Raw genomic sequence first — 21,028 nt, forward strand, 5'->3', positions numbered from 1 at the left:
TCCATGCTATTGATTCTGTTATGTCTTTTAATTGATTCTATGTTCTTTGATTTGTTTCATTATGTTCCAGCTCTTATATTTAAAATTCATTGGCTAAATTCAAGGTAGAACAAAGGTCTGCAAATCTGAATATGTGTTTCTGGACTTTTGATGCAGTTGCCTTTTTACTGAAAACTGTACATTTTGGTTGGGTATTTGAAGTTGGTGGCTTCATGAAAGTTGCAGTAGACATATTAAAGATCATTTCAGAATTGGAATCTCTTGAAAACGATTTTTCTAGAATTAGTTATGATTTTTCAAAGTTACAGTTCTGTTGTGTTAGTATTTCTGCTGGAAGGGCAACTTGGTTATTTCTTTCAGTACTTCAAATCTGATTCAAATGGACTACGAATTTTCTTTATTATGTTTCTATTCTTTAGTACAAGTCATACCTTCAACTAAAAAAAAAAAAGAAAAAAAAAATCCCTAAGTTGGGGTGTGACACTTTCTTTCTTGGATGAGAATCCATTAGACCTTTGGGACTCCCGCGCTTCCTAGTAGGAGCCATGGGCCTAGCCATAACGTCGCCATAGTAGGGGACGTTGGTGCCATGCTCAGGTTCCCTTGAGATGGCGTCATGTCCTCTAATTTTAGGGACATCAATCCTTGCAGGCACTTTTGCAGCAGGTATGTGTGATCTCATCACTTTAGCAATATCAGAAAACGTATCAGGTATCTAATCTGCTACGTTCTGAAGATCAAGAATTCTTCGCACTTCAACTTCAGACTGTGCGGTCCGGGGATCAAGATAAAACAAAGTGGGGACAGACCACGACAATTTCTGTCGTTCTTGTTGAACATTTATGTTCTTATCTCCCCCTAACGACAAGAAGACTATTTCATCAAAGTAACAACCCGCAATTCCAGCGGTATATAGACCGCCTGTCAAGGGTTCTAAGTAGCGGATGATAGTTGGAGAATCATATCCAATATAAATGTCTAATTGTCTTTCAGAACTCATTTTGGTGCGTTGTGGCAGCGCAACTGGCACATAAGATGCACACCCAAATATGCGTAAGTGTGAGACATCACGCTCATACTCAGTCACCATCTGGGACGTAGAAAAAGGTTAAGTGGCAGTAGGCCTCAGACGAATAAGCATAGTTGCATGCAATATTGTATATCCCCAAGCAGAAATAGGGAGATTGGTGCGCATAACCAATGCTCTAGCAACCATTTATAGTCGTTTAATGACAGCTTCTGCGAGACCATTTTGGGCGTGAACATAAGGAACTAGATGTTCAACTTCAATCCCAATGGACATGCAATAATCATCAAAAGTTTTTTATGTAAACGCCCCAGCATTGTCAAGTCTAATAAACTTAATAGGATGATCAGGGTGGTGAGCCCTTAACTTAATAATTTGTGCTAGAAGTTTAGCAAATGCAGTATTCCTTGTGGATAATGGCATGTCATGTGACCAGCGTGTCGATGCATCAACTAACACCATAAAATATTGAAATGGTCTACAAGGTAGTTGAATAGGTCTACAAATATCACCTTGGATTCTTTGTAAGAATGGAATATTTTCTTTAGTGTCCTTTGCATAGGATGGTCTCGATCCTAATTTTGCTAAAGAGCAGGCTTTGCAGAACGAATAGTGGGCTTTAGAAGCAACCAATGAAGATTTTGGTTGAGTCATGATGTCACAATTAACTTTAGAAGTAGAAATTGGAGTCAAGGAAGCACTAGTGGCGTCAAAGCCACCTTTGGGCCACATGGGGTAGGCGGTGCTGGCCTTAGATGGCCTGACTAGCAAACGGACGGCGCCGTGAGGCACATGTGCTATTCCTTGGTCCAAAATTTGAGTTTTACTTCATTTCGTTCTGAAGAAAGGATGTCCGTGTGAAGTCTTTAATATACTGATCATCATATCACGAGCTGGGTGTCCCAAACAGTCATGCCAAAGCCTATATGTGTCTGAATCCCATAAGTCATCTCTCATGACACATGGTTAGATTCAATAATTCAAATAGTGGTTACATACAACCCACTAGAGCGATACATAAGTTTCTCTAATACTCGTTTATATCAGTAGTCATTAGACGTGATGCAAAGGAACTCTTGTCCATTCTCACAATGTGTTTCCACATGAAAATCATTGGCTCTTATAACTTTGAAACTCAATAGGGTTCTTCCAGCCCTAGGAGCATGAAGAGCTTTGGTGACATTAATAGTTGTGTCATTTGGCAACATAAATTGGGCTGGTCCTCTACCATGAATCAATTTAGATGGTCCAACCATTGTAGTCACAGAAGATCGAGTAGGCGTCATCCATAAGAAGAGTTACCTATTTCAAAGTATAGTATGTGTGGTTGCATTATCCACGAGACATTCGAGCTCTCCGGGAAACATACTTAAAAATAATAAAGTTCGAAATTAAAATATGTCCAAGACATTCAAAAAATAAATCGATACTGTATTAATAAAATAGCCAATGATTACATCAAAGTTTCTTGACCAAAATCTAATCCAAAATAAAAATCAAACTTTAGACAATTTGTAGTCACTCAATCCGTTCGGTAACTCCAATTTGGTTGTGACCAGGTAAGGTAAGGCGAGATTTTTGTGGAGCAGTGCGCACTTTTAAAACCGTTCTCTCAGTTCAAATCTTTCCTAGACATCACAATTAATCTTGGATAAGCCTAATGAGAAAGAGTTAATACAAAATGTCATTTATTGATTAAGGCATAATTGCCATTACATAATTCTTGGAAAATAAAATGACTACACTAATCAAAATCTGCGGCATCCTTGTGTACTTTTTTGCCAGATTTGAAGTCCGCTATTGTGAAGTTGATGTCATTGTCATTACCATCATCTCCTTCTTCGGCAAGATAGACTTCTTGCTCTCTTATGTCCCTATATGCCTTGTATCATGCAGCTACTTGATTGCTTGCTTTGCATTGTTTGAACCAATGCTCACTTGATCCACATCGATGACACACGTCATTGTGGTTGCCTCCCTTCAATTGAGGTGCATTGTTTGCACTTGGTTGGCGTCCTCTAGAAGAATTGGTTACATTACCATGGCCTTGAGCGGCTCCTCCACGTCCTGGAGCTCCACGGCCCCCTCTCCCACGTTGCCATGTGTTGCCACGTGTCCGTCCTTCATTCTGACGGTTACCTTCCTTTGTAGGCCGGTTGTATGGACCTACACGTCCATTTTCTCCCTTAACTTTAGGGTTCTGCTGTTTGCGCCTTCCTTTGGGTGCATTATTATAATTTGCCTCGTGAACGCTCTTAGTTCCAACGGGTCTTAAATTATAATTCTTCACGAGGATGTTATCATGTTTCTCAGCTACAGACATGACATTAATTAGCTAATGAAACCTCGTTATCCGTCCAGCATTATACTCACCTCTGTATTACTTGGATACCAAAAGTACGGAAATTGGGAAGGTGGAGAGAGTTTTCTCAATTAGCTCTTGCTCTGTGATAGGTTGTCCATAGAACCCCAACATGGTTTTGAGGCGCGGAGCTTCTGAATGATATTCAGAGACGGACTTGAAGTCAGTGAATCGTAGATTGCTCCATTAAACCTTCAAGTCAGGGAGGAGGGAATCCTGGACATTACCAAAACGCTCTTCTAGCGCAACCCATAGTTCTCTAGCATCCCTGATCGCCATGTACTCCAATCGGAGTGATTTGTCCATGTGGCGTCTCATCAAGATGAGGGCAGTGGTGTTATTTTTAGCTGTATGCTCGAATATGAGCTCAGGGTTTGGTGCCTGAATTATGGGTAGGATCCGTTTTGAAGTGAGATGGTTCTCAACATCTGTGACCCAACTGTGGTATTCTGAGCCAGTTGAATCAAGCATGGGAAAGTCGAGCTTCGGTTTCGACGACCTGAAAATAAGAAGGAGAAATTGATTAGTTAAGGAGTCAAAACTTCCACGACAACTAATAAATAATAAGATTTCCGAGCTATGCTACCAAGAAACCGATTTCCAAGAATTTTTGGATTAGACCAAAACAATGATGTTTATATAGTCATAAATCGATGCTTACGGACGTTCTTAGTACGAAGTCTTACGGACGCTCTTAGTTCGTTTAGCATGAATCCCCACGGTTCTGCTTTTCAAATAATCGAACCCATGTTATAGAAAGGTGGGATGTAGAAGAAGGGAGGTTGCAAGTCCCCGAGAAAAAGAAAAGAATTTAAATTGCAGAAAGCAGGAACTTTAATCTTAAATACTTACTTGGTTGAAATCGGAGCTTGAAACCTTGTAACTTTGTAAACTTGGAAGCTTGAACTATGGCAGATCGGTGGGATGGCCTTGGATGGCTCGGTGGTGTTAGCAGCGGTGGTTTTTGGTTGCTGTCGAAGGTTGAACGGCCGAGGACAACAGCTTGGTGTGTGGAGGCGGGCGTCCGAAGGCTAGAAGGGCTAGCTACGTTGCTGTGATGCTGCAGGGGCAGCAAGCAGCGACCCGGGGCTGCAGGGGCAGCAGCGCAGGGGCGCGTGCGAGGCAGGTTGCAGTGGTGGTGTGGCTAGCACTGGCTAGGGGCAGCGGTAGTAAGGCTGACAGCGAAGAAGTTTTCGGTTTTTGAGTTTTGGTTTTTTGTGGTTAAGGCTCGTGCTGATAACGTGTTTAAGAATATGAGAATTGAGAGAGATTAATGAGAGAAATGTGTGTTCCACTATTGATAATAGGAGCCCTATATATAGAGATTACAAAGTACATGCATATACTAATGATACAAGGAAAATTATTCAGAATAGGACTAGGAATTTTAGAATTTTTTTTCTTATTACAATGATAGAACTAATCTTAATTTGACAAAGCATACTAAATGTCGACATTCTTCAACAGAAGATGGTTTATTACTATATTTTATGAAAGGAAACTTATCTTTTCCAATCCCACAAAATGGTTGGATACCAACTCCTTATAAATAGAAATATAGAAGTTAGTTTCCATTTGTTCCTTCAACCCGATATCCTAGATACCAAATGGGAACTTAATGTTTAGCCGGCCTACTCTAGTTTGATTCAAAAGATTTCAGACCCCTTATTATTATAGAGAGACTAGGGCAACCGACGGCGGGCCGGTGAAAAGGCTAGGAGCTAAACAAAGAGATTGGGATGGGATGCCCAGGTGATAGATTAGTCTAATGGGAATAGGCTGTAGCATATAGATTGACGACATCAGATAGGTCGGTATTTGTTATTTGTTGTTAGTAAATATAGATAACCATACGGCAACTAGAAGTCAAGAACGCAACTATAACACAGAACAAAAAACCACTACGTACATTGTGGTATTTGGAGGTGACATTCCACTCACTTCGAATAATATAACAACATTCAGTACCTTGATGCTCTATATAAATCGCATCCCTCCTAGATGGTCTTTCTACCAAACCCAGCATTTATATGAAAGCCTTTGGGAGGAAAAATGGTTATTAGCTGGAGAGTTTTTACCTTCTTTGTGATAATGCTGCTTTTGATTTCTACTTCTGAAACTCGCCTTCTTAATCCAAGCCTAGAGGGAAGGAACCTAACCAGCTCAAGTCGAACATTACCTGAAAATGCTAGGGAATTACTAAACGTTTGGTTGAGGATTCAAGCAGCAAAGGAAACTGTTCACAAACCAAAGCGATTGAGTCCTGGAGGTCCTGATCCACGACATCACTGATATTGTGTAGCATAGTCTGTTAGAATTTCCTTAGCTGAAGGGTTGTAGTTACAGTAACATATAGTAATTGCTTCGGTTTTTTTTAATACTTTTCTGAGTGTAATATTTCATAAATGCATTTGCTGCTAATCGAAAACTCTTGCTGCTAATCGAAAACTCGTTGGTCTAGGTGTTTTTTTATGATCAATCGATCATCCAGTAGAGAAGTACGTATCATGTAATGCAAGCAATTCATGGTGTTTGAAACAAAAATGTACCAAGAATATTGGTCAGAGAATAATACACGTTTACCTGAATCATTTGGTTTGTTGTGGATTTTGTTTCTTTCAGGGATTGTGGTAGGAAAATAGTAAAGAAGCATCCCTTTCCCGAATCATGATAGAAAAGCAATGTGACAAACAGAATGTATCGCTTTCAAAATAAGGTTTAAAAGATTTATTAAAGAAAAGATATATATATATATATATAGGAATTTTCTCAGGTGCGGACGTCCGTACCGAATTTTCGGTACGGATTTCCTGTTTTCGACCACTTTCCGGCCACATTTTTACATCTTAACCGTTCAGTTTTTAGGTCCTAGTGTATCGATCACCTCTACAAAATTTCAGCCAATTTGGTGATCGTTAAGGCATTCAAAACTGCATTGTACACGAACGGACCGAATCTGTTGAACCGGAACCGTTCGTATTTATAATGGTAAATTGCAGTTTTGGATGCCTTAACAATTACCAAATTGGCTGAAATTTTGCAGAGGTGATCTGTACACTAGGACCTAAAAACAGAACGGTTAAGATGTAAAAATGTGGCCGGAAAGTGGTCGAAAACAGGAAATCCGTACCGTCCACACCTGAGACGGACTATATATATATATATATATATATATATATATATATAACAGCTAATGAGCAATAGAAAACACTAGCTAAACTGGTGCTATTTAGAAGTGATAGGGTTGAGATAATAAAATATAATAATATTAAGTGCATACCTCCTAACTCGTCCTTTTGTCGCCAGCCGGAATCCTCCATTAGGATTATGGAATGAGTTATTACCAACAAAGTAAATAGCTTTTCTTTCATACATTAGAAGGAAATGAAAGTATATGAATCTCAGTACTAATGTAACATCTTTGCACATCGAGTCATTTTTTCTCAGTATTAAGTCGCATCATAATCCTAACTCAACCCATCAAGGTATTTTTGAGTGCGTTTAACCAAAATCTCGAGATTGAGAGGTCATAATGATCTTTGATTTGTTCCTTTACGCCATATCATAAGCTGGAAAAGGTATCGAATTGAAGATTCTAACATGTTTTAGGATTCTGGTTTCTTTCACAGGCTCTATCTGTAATTTTTTGGTCGTAAGTTAATATGAAACTTGATTGCAATTAGGTTTATGTTACCAGCTTCCTCATTTTTATTTGTATTATGCTTGAAGCACTTTGAATATATAATTAGAACTGCTTTTGAAAGTGTGATACAGGGAAAAGGCAACCATCATCTCTAAATTAACAAAGTCAAAATAAGGCAAGCATCATCTCTAAAATAACGAAGTCAAATACCCTTTTGTACTTTTCAACTATATAGTAATAAGCAGACCTGAAGAAAAACCCAGCACACTTGTCCTATTGGAGATTTGAAGCGAATATGTTGTAAATATGGATGAAATCCACTTGAAGATTTGTGGCTGAGACGCTTCTCTTCCTTTCATCACGTACATGTATAATATTGCAGTCCTACTTTAGCATTCTCCCGACAGCAATGCAGCAAAGGAAATGCCAAGAGGTGTTTATTATAACTATGATGATTGTTGATTGTGGGTAGATAAAGGATCACTGGTACGTTGAGCAGAGACTAAGCCAGTTTTACCGACTAGACCTACCTGATCGGTAGACAGAAGCTACCAACTAAAATTCCCCAGAAAATCGCATAATCATTTCATGGGCGTTGGTCGGTGGTGAGTAAACATATCCACCGACCAAGCTGGTACTAGTCGCACCAAACTCCATGGGCAACCAATATTGGTTTCCCATAGACTACTCCGATATGTTACTTAATTGTATATGATGATGTGCTACTATGAGATGTCTTGCTCAGTTTCTTTCGATATTTTTCATGTCAAAAAGGTTCTCTTCAAAATTGAGGTCTCAACGTTCATCACATGTTTAATCCAAGCATGCAAGGTAAGTCCTTATGGAATTTGTCTAGGAGCTCAAAAACATAACTCGTATACAGACGTAATACCTAAAGCTTTTGGAAAGTGTAAGACTGAGAGTGGAGAAGTAGATTATCTAGGAAGAAACCAAAACTATAATTGTCTTTCATATATGTACGTGCCCAATAACACAAATCCGGAATGCAATAACAGGAGCAAGCCATTAGCCTCCTTTTAGTTTTTTAAGAACTGCATATGGCCAAATTTTCTGACCAGACTAGTTTAACTGTATATGTGCACGAGGCTTATTACTATATACAACAATCTAGCCATTCAGGGATCACATAATGCACTAAAACTGAAGCCCTATTAATGCTCTCTCTAGCTTCGTTAATTATATGCCTCGTTTATCTTTTGTTTTCTTATGCTACTTGTCATATGTTAATTGAACCACTATAACCAAGGACTTTAAGTTATTGATTACCTAATCGTATACTAGCACTTATGACATGTTTATGAAGAAATTGAAAATTCATGAATCGAAGACAAACTCAAAGAGTCAAAGGAAAAAGATTGAAATAAAAATGAAATTTTGCATGACTGGCACTGTAAGTCTCCACCACAAGGCTCCATCATCAGTAGGGAAGTCCAAACGGGAGATGTACAGCAGTACGGGCGAGAAAGGTATTACCGATCAGATATGTCATAAGATTTTATACGTGTGTGGTATTGAATAACTTAGCTAGTGTTTTAGAATGAGAGAATTTGAGAGAGATTGATAAGAGAATTATGTGTTTCAGTATTGAGAATAGGAACCCTATGTATAGGGATTACAAAGTACATGTTCTAATGATACAAGGAAAATTAATCCGAGTAGGATTAAGAATTCTAGAACCTTATCTCCTATTACAATCATGAAACTACTCCTAGTTTGATTAGGCACACAAAACTGATTTCTTTCAACACTCCCCCTTGTGCCGCTCAAATTTGGTGGTAACGCTTCATCCGTTGCCTCGTTAAAAACCTTGCTAAAGTGAAAAACCATGTAGGACAAAAACAAGCTCGAGGAGGAGAAAAAGAGTACAACACGTCCTTCACTCTTCGAGATCGAACATGTAGACATCATAACTCCCCCTGATGTCGATATCTCCCCCTGATTACTACAATCATGGGAGTTCGGATAACTTTCTCAATCTGATGCTCTTCACATGTTTCTTGAAGATGGATTTAGGTAACGACTTAGTGAATAAGTCCGCTTATATTATCCTCTGATAGGATTTGATTCACTTCAATCTTTAGACGTGATTGTTGTTGCTGATTATAAAAGAAGTTAGGCAATATATGCTTGGTGTTGTCGCCCTTGATGATGAAACCTAACTTCATTTGCTCAATACAAGCTGCATTATCCTCATAAATGCATGTAGGTTCATCCGTGGTAGACTTCAAACCACTACTTCCTCGAATATGTCTAATTATAGACCTTAGCCATATACATTAGCGCACAGCTTCTTATAGAGCAATAATCGCTGCATGATTTGAGGAAGTAGCAACAAGGGCCTATTTTGTAGACCTCCAAGATATCGCAGTGCTTCCCATGGTAAAGACATAACCTGTACGGAAGCGACCTTTGTGAGGGTCAGAGAGGTACCCAGCATCAGCAAAACCCATCAAAACATCATTTTCGTTTTGATGGAGGGAAGGAGGAGCACGGCGCTGGCCACCATGGACGGCGGCATTATGCCTAATGGGGTCCGATCCCATTCTTCCGTCATCCGTCATTCCTTTTCTCCCTGTAGGGATAAAACAAGCCGTATCTATCGTACCTTTTAAGTATCGATAGATTGTCTTTACACCAATTCAATGGCAACGCGTAGGCGCATGGCTACATCTAGCCAACAAGTTCATAACAAATGAGATGTCCAGTCTTATATCGTGATAAGTACAATAATGCGCCTATTGCACTTAGGTAAGGCACTTCTGCCACTTAATACGTCTTCGTCATCATCCCTGGGACGAAACGTATCCCTTTTAGGGTCAAGAATATGGACGGCCATGGGAGTGCATCTTGACTTTATCAAAATGCCAAAGCATTCATTAACACGGTATTTTAGTTCTAAATCTAGACAAAAACCATGTACTCCCAAGGTCCTTCATCTCAAACTTAGATTTCAGGTGTTCAGCGGTTTCCCGTAATTCTGGTTCCAATTATGTTTATCAACATAAACCGTAACAATTGCAAATCCGGAACTTGTCATGAAAAAGCGCGGGCATAGTTCATCATATCCCTTCCCAATCAAGTAGTCACTTTAGTGAGCGTTTCAACCTCATTGCAAACGCGCTCCGTGGTCTAGAGCCACTTGATTTAGGTAAATGAAGTCTACAAGAACCTTCATTATATTTTGTATCTAGATCCCTATAGAGATACGTAGTGACCACATTTGTAAGCTGCATGATCAGTTATTCGGAAACTACCAAACTGACAGGGTAGTGGAGTGCAGTGACATCCATTACAAGAGAATATGTCTCATCATAGTCGATTCCAGGGCGTTTTATGAGAAGCCTTGCACCATAAGGTGAGATTACTATCTCTTTTTCTCAATATGCTTTCTAACGAAGACCCATTAGTCAACATGTTTTATGTTAGGAGGTGTTGACATCATTGGCTCAAAAACTTTCCTCTTCGTTAGAGAATCCAACTTAACCTGGATCGCATCTTTCCATTTAGGCCAAATTTTTGTACGTTGTCATTCATTCATCAACGGAGCGTGGTTCGATATCATCGGACTCAAAAAACTCATGCACAATGAAATGCGCAACTACATCATCAATTATGATGGAGTTTCTATCCCACATCTCATGTACACTAGTGTAATTTTCATAGAGCTCTATATTACCAGGAATAGATTCTGACGCTGAGGCATCCCTCAACGATAACCATAATCCAAAAGATTCTCATGAACGGATTTTGAGTCTTGATGATCAAGGATTGGAATGTGCCAAAGTATCCTTCGAACCCACTGGCCTCCCACGCATCCTAGCTGGGGCAATGGCCTATAACGCCAGAGTGCCACTCTCTTTGGTGTTGGCGCCATGCCTACCTTTGTGTAGGGTGGCGCTATGTCCTCTCATAGGGACGTCTATCCTTCCAGGCATGTTTGCAGCATATTTGTGTGATCTCGTCACTTTAACGGGGATCGAGATGAGATATAATGGGGACAGGCCACGACAATTCCTGTCGTTCCTGCTGAACATCCGTGTTCTTATCTCCCCCTAACGACGGGAATACTGTCTCAGCAAAGTGACAACCCGCAAATCTAGCGGTAAGGAGATCACCTTGCAAGGGTATTGAGTGGCGGACGATTGTTGGAGTCTCAAATCCAACATAGTTGCCCATTCGTCTGTAAAGACCCATTAGAGAGCGTTGTGGCGGCGCAATTGGCACATAAATGGCTCATTCAAATGTGCGTAAGTACAATACTTGTACCAAATCACTAGCTGTAACGCCGAGGTAAATTGAGTGGCGGTAGGTCGTAGACGAATTAGCATAGCTGCATGCGATATTGCATCACCCCAAGCGGATATAAGGAGATTGGTGCGCATTACCAATGTCCTGACTACCATCGTAGTCTTTTTCGCGAGACCATTTGGGTGTGTTCATGAGAATATGATGTCCAACATCAGTCCCATTGCAATATCCATCGAAAGTCTTCGATGTAAACTCTCTAGCATTGTCAAGTCCAATTGACGGAATAGGATGATCCGGGGAGTGAGCCCGTTGTTATATGATATATGCTAGGAGTGTAGCATAAGCAGCATTACAAGTGGACGATAGAGCGACATGTGACCAGCATGTCTATGTGTCAACCAACACCATAAAACATCTAAACGGTCCGCAAGTTGGTTGAAGCGGTCCACATAATCCCCTTGGATTGTATGTAAGAATGGAAGATTTTCTTTAGTGTCCTTTAATTAGGATGGTCTCGATCCTAATTTTGCTAAAGAGCAGGCTTTGCAAAACGAAATATGGGCTTTAGAAACAACCAATGAGGATTTTGGTTGAGCCATGAATTCACAAGTGACTACAGAAGTAACAAGAGGAGGCTAATTAGGGGGTATGGCGTCAATGCCATATAGTGGCCGCAGGGGGTAGGTGGCGCCGGCCATGTGTGGTCGGTTTTACACAGTCATGGTGCCGTGAGGCGTAGGTGCAGCTCCTCGAACCAATTTTTGGTTCTTACTTCTCTTCGTTCTGAAGAATGGATGTCCATGTGAAGTCTTTAATATATCGATCATCATATCACGACCTGGGTGTCCCAAACAGTCATGTCAAAGCCTATAGGTGTCAGAATACCATAAGTCATCTCTCATGACATGGTTGGATTCAATGATGCAAATAGTGGTTGCATACAACCCACTAGAGCGACACATAAGTTTCTCTAAGACTCGTTTATGTCCGTAGTCATTAGAGGTGATGCAAGGAACTCTTGTCCATTCTCACAATGTGTTTCCACATAAAAACCATTGGCTCTTATATCTTTGAAATAATAAAGTTCAAATTTAAGATATGTCCAAGACATGAGATAAAATAAATCGACACTTTATTAATAAAATAGTCAATGATTACATCAAAGTTTCTTAACCAAAGTCTAATCCAAAATAAAAATCAAACCTAGACGAATCGTAGTCACTCAATCCATTTGGTAACTCCAATCAAATATGACCAGGGAAGTAGAGGGAGATGTTGGTGGAGCAAGGCTCTCTTAAGTAACTAATCTCAATCACTTTCCTAGACATCATGCTTCATTGGATGCGCCACTTGAGAAAGAGTTAATACAAAATTGTCATTTATTGATTAAGGCATAATTGCCATTACATAATTCTTGGGAAAAAAATAAAAGACTATTCGAAATAAAAATCTGCGGCATTTTGTCTTCATCGCCAGATTTAAAGTCTTTTTGAACTCGATGTCTTGATCACCATTGATCAAGTACTCCATATAATGTAATGTAGAGGATGCTCTCTTGATTGAGGCGTATTGACGCAATATAAATGGTCCCTAGGAGTACCATTGGCGTTGGAATAGTGTTACCATGGCCAAAAGTGGCGCCATGGTGTCCAACCCCCAACCCTCAACGTCATGACTCCTTTAGTCATGTATCACTACTAGAATAATGTCATTAGACATCGCCACTATTAAATCGGTCAAGATTGCACATGATGTTAAAAACCATGTTAACATCAGTTTGTGAAAAAAACTGATTTCTATTGTTATTATGGACATCAGTCACAAACTTAAACGATGAGAAAAGTTTCGCTCTGAAAATTTACAAAAACGCGGAGGGACTAAGTTGAAAAATTTGAGAAACGCGGGGACTAAAAATTTCATTCCCCCCACACTTAGTTATTTTTCCCACACCACTTGCATTGACTTTGAGTCATTCCCTAACCCTAACTCATTTTCACCCGACCTCCTCGTCTTCCTCCTCCTCCTCTGAGCAGCACCTTACCCTTATCACTCGCAACCCTTATAACCTAGTCTTTGAGATTCGGCTGCTGTGCCTCCTCAACATTACAACCCTTCAGCACTGGTCCTTCTCTCTCTCTCTTTCTTTCTCTCTCTTCCCTTCTTTCTGTTTTCTCTTGTTCCGAATCTGAATCACAAGCCTCTGTTGATTTCGTAATCTAACGATCTATTTCTTTTGTAAAACTCTAATTGCAGGCGTCAGAGAACCCAATGAGGGAAATCAAGGTCCAAAAGCTCGTCCTCAACATCTCCGTTGGCGAGAGCGGCGATCGTCTCACCAAGGCCGCCAAGGTCTTGGAGCAACTCAGCGGCCAGACCCCTGTTTTCTCCAAAGGTGAGATTTTTAGGGTTTCTCTGTTCATTTTTGTTTTAGGGTTTATGTGTTGGTGGGTTTTGACTGTGGGTGGGTTGTGGTTGTGAGCAACTCGGTACACTATGAGGTCTTTCGGAATCATGCGTAATGAGAAGATCGCTTGCTATGTTACTGTTAGGGGAGAGAAGGCAATGTCACTGTTGGAAAGTGGGCTGAAGGTGAAGGAGTATGAGCTTTTGCGTAAGAACTTCAGTGATACTGGCTGCTTTGGGTTCGATATTTAGGAGCATATCGATCTTGGAATTAAGTGAGTGCTTTGATACTTTGACTCTGTCCTTGGAGGCTTTGCACTGTGACTCAGGTAGAGGAAGTAAAGATTCTATTGAAACTTATTCCTGTCCCAGCTTTCTAGGGGACACATTTCTAATATGTTCTAGGATTTGCATGTTTGATACTCTTTTTTGGGTTTAAATGAGTTATCTCGTATGTTTGGAAGGAGAATGTGAAATTCGGTATGTTGGATTTCTTTAATAATGGGTTTTTATGCAAATGTTGAGTCTTTAGCTTCATTTTGATATTGGCTTTTGCTACTACTATGTTTGTCTCACTTTCTGCAATCAAGTTTATGTTTTTGCTGCTAAGGATTGGAATTCTCAGGAGTATATATTATGGGTTGGCATCAAGTTTGGTATTTGAGTCCTAGCAAAACATATTAGTATTTGACTAATAGAATGATTACCTATGATTGAGCTTTCAGTTTTTGGTTTGGTTGAATACATTGAGCAGCCAATTAATTTAGATCTCCATTTGAATTGATTGTGGAATTGATTTTTGTTTTTCATTTTGTGTTTGTTTTGGATTGATTTGCGAATGTATTTGCAGCACTAGGAGGGAGAGTGGGTGCTTAAGGGTAAGTTTCATGGATCATTTTCTTCTGTATCTTTTGTTTGAGTGGTTAAGAATGACTGGAATTTGGAAGGATTTTTTTTTTTTAATCTATCTGATGAATAGTGCCCGATGTAACTACTTTATGGGGTTCCCTTTTGCAGTGAGAGAGAGAAGGATGAATCAGTTTGGGTTTCTTTTGAATCAGAACACGAATCCCAACAAGTCCTTCGAGGTTTAAATTCAATTCAACTTTTTGATTTTCTTTAATTTGATTCATGAATGTATATTATGTGGAACTACTTTGATTTTTGGTTCTCAAGCATGAATTCGAATGTTTACATTGTGTAATGGAATTATGGATGGACACAGTGGATTACGATGAGTCAAGTGAGCTTAAAGTACATGATATGATTTAAGTGGTAGATGGTCTGTCTTTATTTGTAAAGTATGCATTTGGAAAATTGTATCTGCTTTCTAATCCACTGTTGTAGTATAGTTGTCTGGCTATGATTGTAGTGATTGGTATATATATATGGTATCGTCATCTATTATTTCCTGGGCTAACATCATCATATGGAAGTTGATTTGGTATATATTTTTACAGTGTTTGCTTTTAGAATTATAATTCAGTCTTATAGGTCTATAGAAAAAGTAAGAAACTTGATTTGTAGTCTAGAGCTTCATTTTACAATGGGATTGGCTTAGTTATCTTCTTAAGTTGATCATTTACCGTTCCAATTATGGGTGAGATTCTCACAGTAGGGAGAAGTCAAGATCTGGGTAGGGTACTGGTAGGGGAAGTAGGACATCAAAAAAGAATTCACCAAGTTGTAAAGCTTTGTTGCTTGATTGTTTTGGAGTGGATAGGTTGTCTCTAACTTGTTTATTTTGATTGTTGTCTCAAAACCAAAAGCCCAAAAATCATCTTGATGTTTATTTCTTTAGTTTCTGTTTTTGCAGGTTTCTGTCCTCTGTTTTCTTTTAATTAATTACCATACCAAATAATCTCCAAAATTCCTAAAAATTGACCAGTATCTAGTATAGGATGTTAGCTTAATGTCTATAAAATTTCGTTGATATCTGAGCAGTTTAGGTTAGGTTTTTATTTTAGTTTTGGTTTCTGGTCAAAGTATTTAATCTGTTTTGTGTTCATTAGTCTAGTTATTCAATCTTCTGTGGGTAATGACCCCTGCTTCCCTGTCTACAAGCAACTAATTCATTGTTTGTAGGGTAAGTTTGTGTGAGCTTTAAGTTACACAAAAGAATTACCTTATGGTTTGAAACTTTATATTTATATGAGCAGGTGGACGGGCTGATTGGTTTGGTTTCTGAACATGTTGAAGCTGTGTAAGAGAAAACCATGCTTGACGAATGTGAAGCATTGCTGGCTTCAGCAGCAGCTATGCAGGTATAATAATGTGGCCATTTGATGTGAAAAGATCATATGCAGTTGCTATCTTCCAGTTGAACTGTGACACAAAGGTTTCCTATCTATTTTGGAGCAAGGGCTGAGTTGTGTAGTTTCTTCTACCTATTTTTTTTAAGTTTCTTTTTCATGTTGAGTTGTGTAGTTTCCTCAGGGGACTAGCAATCTTGTTTGCGCACATATTGCAACTGTCCAACTCATCCAGTCCTGATCTTATGAGCCTTTTTTTCTTTCTTCTGTGTCTTATTAGTAAAGTCCTTACATATATATGTATACCATTTGTTTTATAGGCGACGAACCTTAGTCCCTATATGGCTGTCCATTCCTCCATATATAGCACACAATGTATCTATAATATATGCTGCATATCCTATCAATAACTAAGACAATAACATTGATATACTGAGAGCATGTCCGTTTATTGTAATAACTTGGTGCGGTGAAGGTTTCTTATGCTTTCGTGTTGATTATGTTTTAGGTCAATGAAGCATCCAACTATACCCAAAGTTCCATATCCCCCAACATAAGAAGATCAAGTGCTGCTTGTCATGGAATTGTGATGAGCTCCTACTCTTGTCAAAGTGAAGCTTGACGAAGACAAGAAAGAAGCTTTGCCTTATTTGTTTCTCACAGCCATGTTTATTGGATCATTATGAATAATTGATCCATTCCATTTTGTAGCCAAATTGTTTTGTAGTAGGTGAATTGGGGTTTTATTTTGTCTATTTTGTAAACTGTTAAGGATGATGATTTCAGATAAAATACCTTAATATTCAAATCACTCTTGTCAACTGTTGAAATTGCAATTTATAGCAGCAACTACATATTTTGTGGACATCATCCTCTTTATAGAATCTGATGTCTAGATATAAAGTTGAAATCAGTTTTAACCATAAAAACTGATGTCCAGTAATAGAGATACATCAGTTCCAAAATGAAATCGATGTTACTAAAATATACAGACATCGATTTGTTATTAAAAACGATATATTACTGAGTACCAGACATCAGTTCTAAAATGAAAATCGATGTTACTAAAATATACATACATCGATTTTTTGTCAAAAACGATATATAACTGAGTACCAGACATCAGTTTCAAAATCAAAATCGATGTTACTAAACTATACATACATCGATTGTTTGTCAAAAACGATATATTACTGAATACTAGACATCAGTTCCAAAATCAAAAGCGATGTTACTAAACTATACAGACATCGATTGTTTGTCAATAACGATATATTACTAAGTACCATACATCGTTTTTTCCTTACACACTGATGTTAATGTAAGTAAATATATCGGTTCCTACAATACTAGACTTTGTATATTGAATCTAAAATCGTGGTATATGTGGCAAATTACGCTTCAAAATCATGAAGAACAAAAAATGTTTATGGGAACCGATGTCTGTAACAGTATCAGTCATCGGTTCTTAAATCAATAACGATGTTAAAACGCAAACTTGTGTTGTATAATCTATATTTCTTTAAGCATTAAATACAATAAAATGTGGGTTTAACAATAGTAAAACATGTAAAACCTGTTTACATCGATTTATAAACCGATGTCTGGATTTTCCGGATTTTTCTATCACCCACAAAGACATCGGTTGGGTTTTTGTTTCTCATCGGTTTTTGGCCGATGTCTGGGGCTATAATTCTAGTAGTGTATTTGCCAACTTTGGCGATTACCTTCATGAGCATGTTGATCATATCATCCATGGCGACTTCTTCTAGCCATTGAACGGTGCTCATGGTAGCCATCTTGAGGCCTACCATATTTTCCATTCACAAAGTTCGTGGTTATGCCTTTCAACACATGCCATAGCTCCAATTAGCTGATGAAAATTTGTGATCCGTCTTGCGTTTACATGTGTCCGGAATAAATCAGAGGACCTTATAGCATAGACAGGGAAGGTATTGAGGGTTTTCTCAATCAATTGTTCCTCTGTGATAGTTTTTCACAGGCATGCATCAATGTCTGATGCAGAGAGCTTCCGAACAATATTCCATAACTTTGTCAAAGTTAGAGAAGCAGAGATAATTCTGTCATGCTTCTAAGTTAGGAAAATTGTGAATGTCTTTAAAACATTCACGAAGGGCTACCCAAAGATTTCTAGCGCTATCCTCGTTCATGTACTCAAACTGGAGTGCCATCTCCATGTGGTGCTTCATCAGGGTAAGTGCCCTGGAATTATCTATCTCAGTTTGTGAGTCTTGAGCGGTTCCTTTAGAACAGGGCTCTTGGATTGTAGGCAATAAATATCTCGTGCCCGTAGAATCCAATGGAGTGAAATCGAGCTCATTCAAGTTTGAAGTCCAAAAAGGAGAAACAAGAACGGATTAGTTTCGGAGTCAATGCTTCCACGAAAACTAATATTAAGATTTCCGAGCCTTAATGCTACCAAGAAATCGATTTTCAAGAAATTTGGATTAGACCGAAACAATGATGTTTAATATGGTCAAAAATAGATGCTTGCGGACGCTCTTAGTCTGAAGATTATGAATACTCTTAGTTCATTGATTACGAACACTCTTAGTTCGTTTAGTGTGAATCCCCACGATTCAGCTTTTCAAAGAATCGAACCCATGTTATAAGAAATGTAGGATGTAGAAGAAGGGAGGTTGCAAGTCTCCAAGGAAAATGAAGAATGAAATTAAATTTCAAAAGCAAGAACTTTAATTTAAAAACTTACTTGTTGAAATTCGGAGCAGATTCTCTTCTGAATAGCTCTCACTTCGATTGATGTACTTATCTCAAAATGACTCCAGGGCTGAAATTTGGAGGTCAGATATAAGAGACAGAGACGAACAACTTTGATGAAGGAAGGATTTTGATCTGAGGTTCCGATCAAGATGTTTCGGGGCGTGCAAGCAGGCTGATCTGCACAGGAACGAGCATCCTGCTGTGCTGTTGGGGCAGCAGGCGTGCAGCGATGCTGCAGGGGCAGTAGGCGGCACATGGGTGAGTAAGGGCTGCAGGGGCAGCGTGCAGCGTAGGGGCGCTCAAGCGGGCAGCAGCGGCTAGGCTAGCTCGGGCTAGGTGCAACGGTGGAAAAGGTGATGTTGAAGAGAATTTCAGTTTTTGGATTTTTGGTTTTGTGGTTAGAACTCGTACGGATAACGTGTTTTAGAATGAGAGAATTTGAGAGAGATTGATGAGAGAATTATGTGTTTCATTATTGATAATAGGAGCCCTATATATATGGATTACAAAGTACATGTTCTAATGATACAAGGAAAACTAATCCGAGTAGGATTATGAATTCTAGAACCTTATCTCCTATTACAATCATAGAACTACTCCTAGTTTGATTAGGCACACAAAACTGATTTCCTTTAACAGCTAGAACATTGTTGGAACCAATCTCAAGACTTTATTGACACTAAAATAATTTCTAATTTCTAATTACTTATCATAACCTCGTTAGTATTCACGTATTTGAGACTTGAGAACGGAAAAGTGCCAGGCCTAAAAGTTAAAACTCTGGAATAATGCAGATGAGCTTTTCTATTGGTTACCTGAAAAAAAAAATTATTTTGGACCTAAAGCAAAGGAACATAAGAAGAAGAAAAGATATTTATTTAGCTCAATATCCGTTTCAATTAGTTGTTTAATCAATATCCGTTTCAATTAGTTGTTTAATCAATGTATATCTATCTTATGGTATGGGTTATCCGATTGAGGTCATTTTATCCAAAAGAACCAAGGTGGAATCCATCAAATTACACGTAATTAGTGGAATGAGGGCATCAACCTAGTTACTTTACCGGCCAATAACTTTTCTTGTTTACCCAAAAGCAATGTTAGTTATCAATCTAACCAAATATGCACATCTCGATCTGTAAAGTAGTTAATCTGCTGTGTCATAACTGTCAAACCATTGGTAATTGTCAATTCATTGCAGAGGTACAATGGCATGCATTTCGTGTAAAATGGGTTTGACGCAATCAAACTCGTGTCATATTCAGATTAACCCATATAGACCGACCTATAAGCAAAACGATACAAAATAATCATACTAAAATATAATAAATCGTTCATATTTTAGGTTTAAGCGTGATATAAAATAACTATTTTACCAACATAATATCAGTTGGAAACTGTTTATCGTAATTAATCGGATTTATAGTCGTGTCTGAAATTGTTACCTGTACATTCATGCATGGAAGGCCAATCATGTTATCCAACATTTCCTACATATACATATTCCTTAATCCTTTGTAGATAACTGTAGATTGATCCATTAATTAGAAGACGCCTTAAAGAGAGATATATATGTTACTTTTTAGAGCTTCAAATTAATGAACTAGTATATCAAGGATCAGCGTCATCTGCATGCATAATTGGATATATATCAGGCATAAAAACTACGATGCATATGCATGGCTGGCTTGGACTAATGTATCTAGCCAGAAATCTAGGCGCACAACCGACAAAGACGAACGATTTTACACGTACGATAAGACACTGATTATATACATAACTATAAAGATTTGATTTGCTGCCATGCCCACTAAGCTGCGAAGATCTATAAATAGCACGCAGAGACTTCTAAACATGCCTGATCAAATTTTACGAGGATCCATATATGCGAGAATATGAGAAAACTTATATACTTGTTGCTCATCGTTCTGCTTCTATCATCAGCTACTAGTAGCATAGAAAGTCGGCCTCTGAGGAATGACGAGTTAAGAAACCATATGTCATTCAGATTAGCTTCGAATCATCAGGTTTCGAAGGCAGCAAAACTGCAGAAAGAGCTGGAAGAGTATGCGAAACAAAGCAAGTATGAGCGGAAGCCGACGAGAATCAGCCCCGGAGGACCAGACCCTCATCATCATTTTCTAAATAATTAGCTCTGCTCAGCTTATTAGCAAGCTAGCTAGTTCCGTGCTTTTCCCTTTAGATTTTGGATTGATTAAGTATAGAACACCCTTACGTTATGAGTATGGCAGGGAGGTCTGGGTGGCCGGCATCCTTAACTAGGGTTTTTAAGGCGGCCGGCTGTAGGATATCTTTGTTTAACTTATCTA

General features: G+C 38.7%; 1 protein-coding gene across 1 annotated transcript; it reads left to right on the plus strand.

Moving 5' to 3' along the window:
• Nucleotides 1-13,569: 13,569 nt before the first annotated feature.
• On the plus strand, nt 13,570-13,956 carry LOC112168151 (60S ribosomal protein L11). The gene is made up of 2 exons (XM_040519413.1): nt 13,570-13,693; nt 13,781-13,956. Exons 1-2 carry the CDS (start codon nt 13,570-13,572, stop codon nt 13,954-13,956), a joined length of 300 nt encoding a protein of 99 aa, XP_040375347.1.
• Nucleotides 13,957-21,028: the final 7,072 nt, after the last annotated feature.

This window comes from Rosa chinensis, chromosome 5 (assembly GCF_002994745.2).
Source record: "Rosa chinensis cultivar Old Blush chromosome 5, RchiOBHm-V2, whole genome shotgun sequence".
NCBI lineage: Eukaryota > Viridiplantae > Streptophyta > Magnoliopsida > Rosales > Rosaceae > Rosa > Rosa chinensis.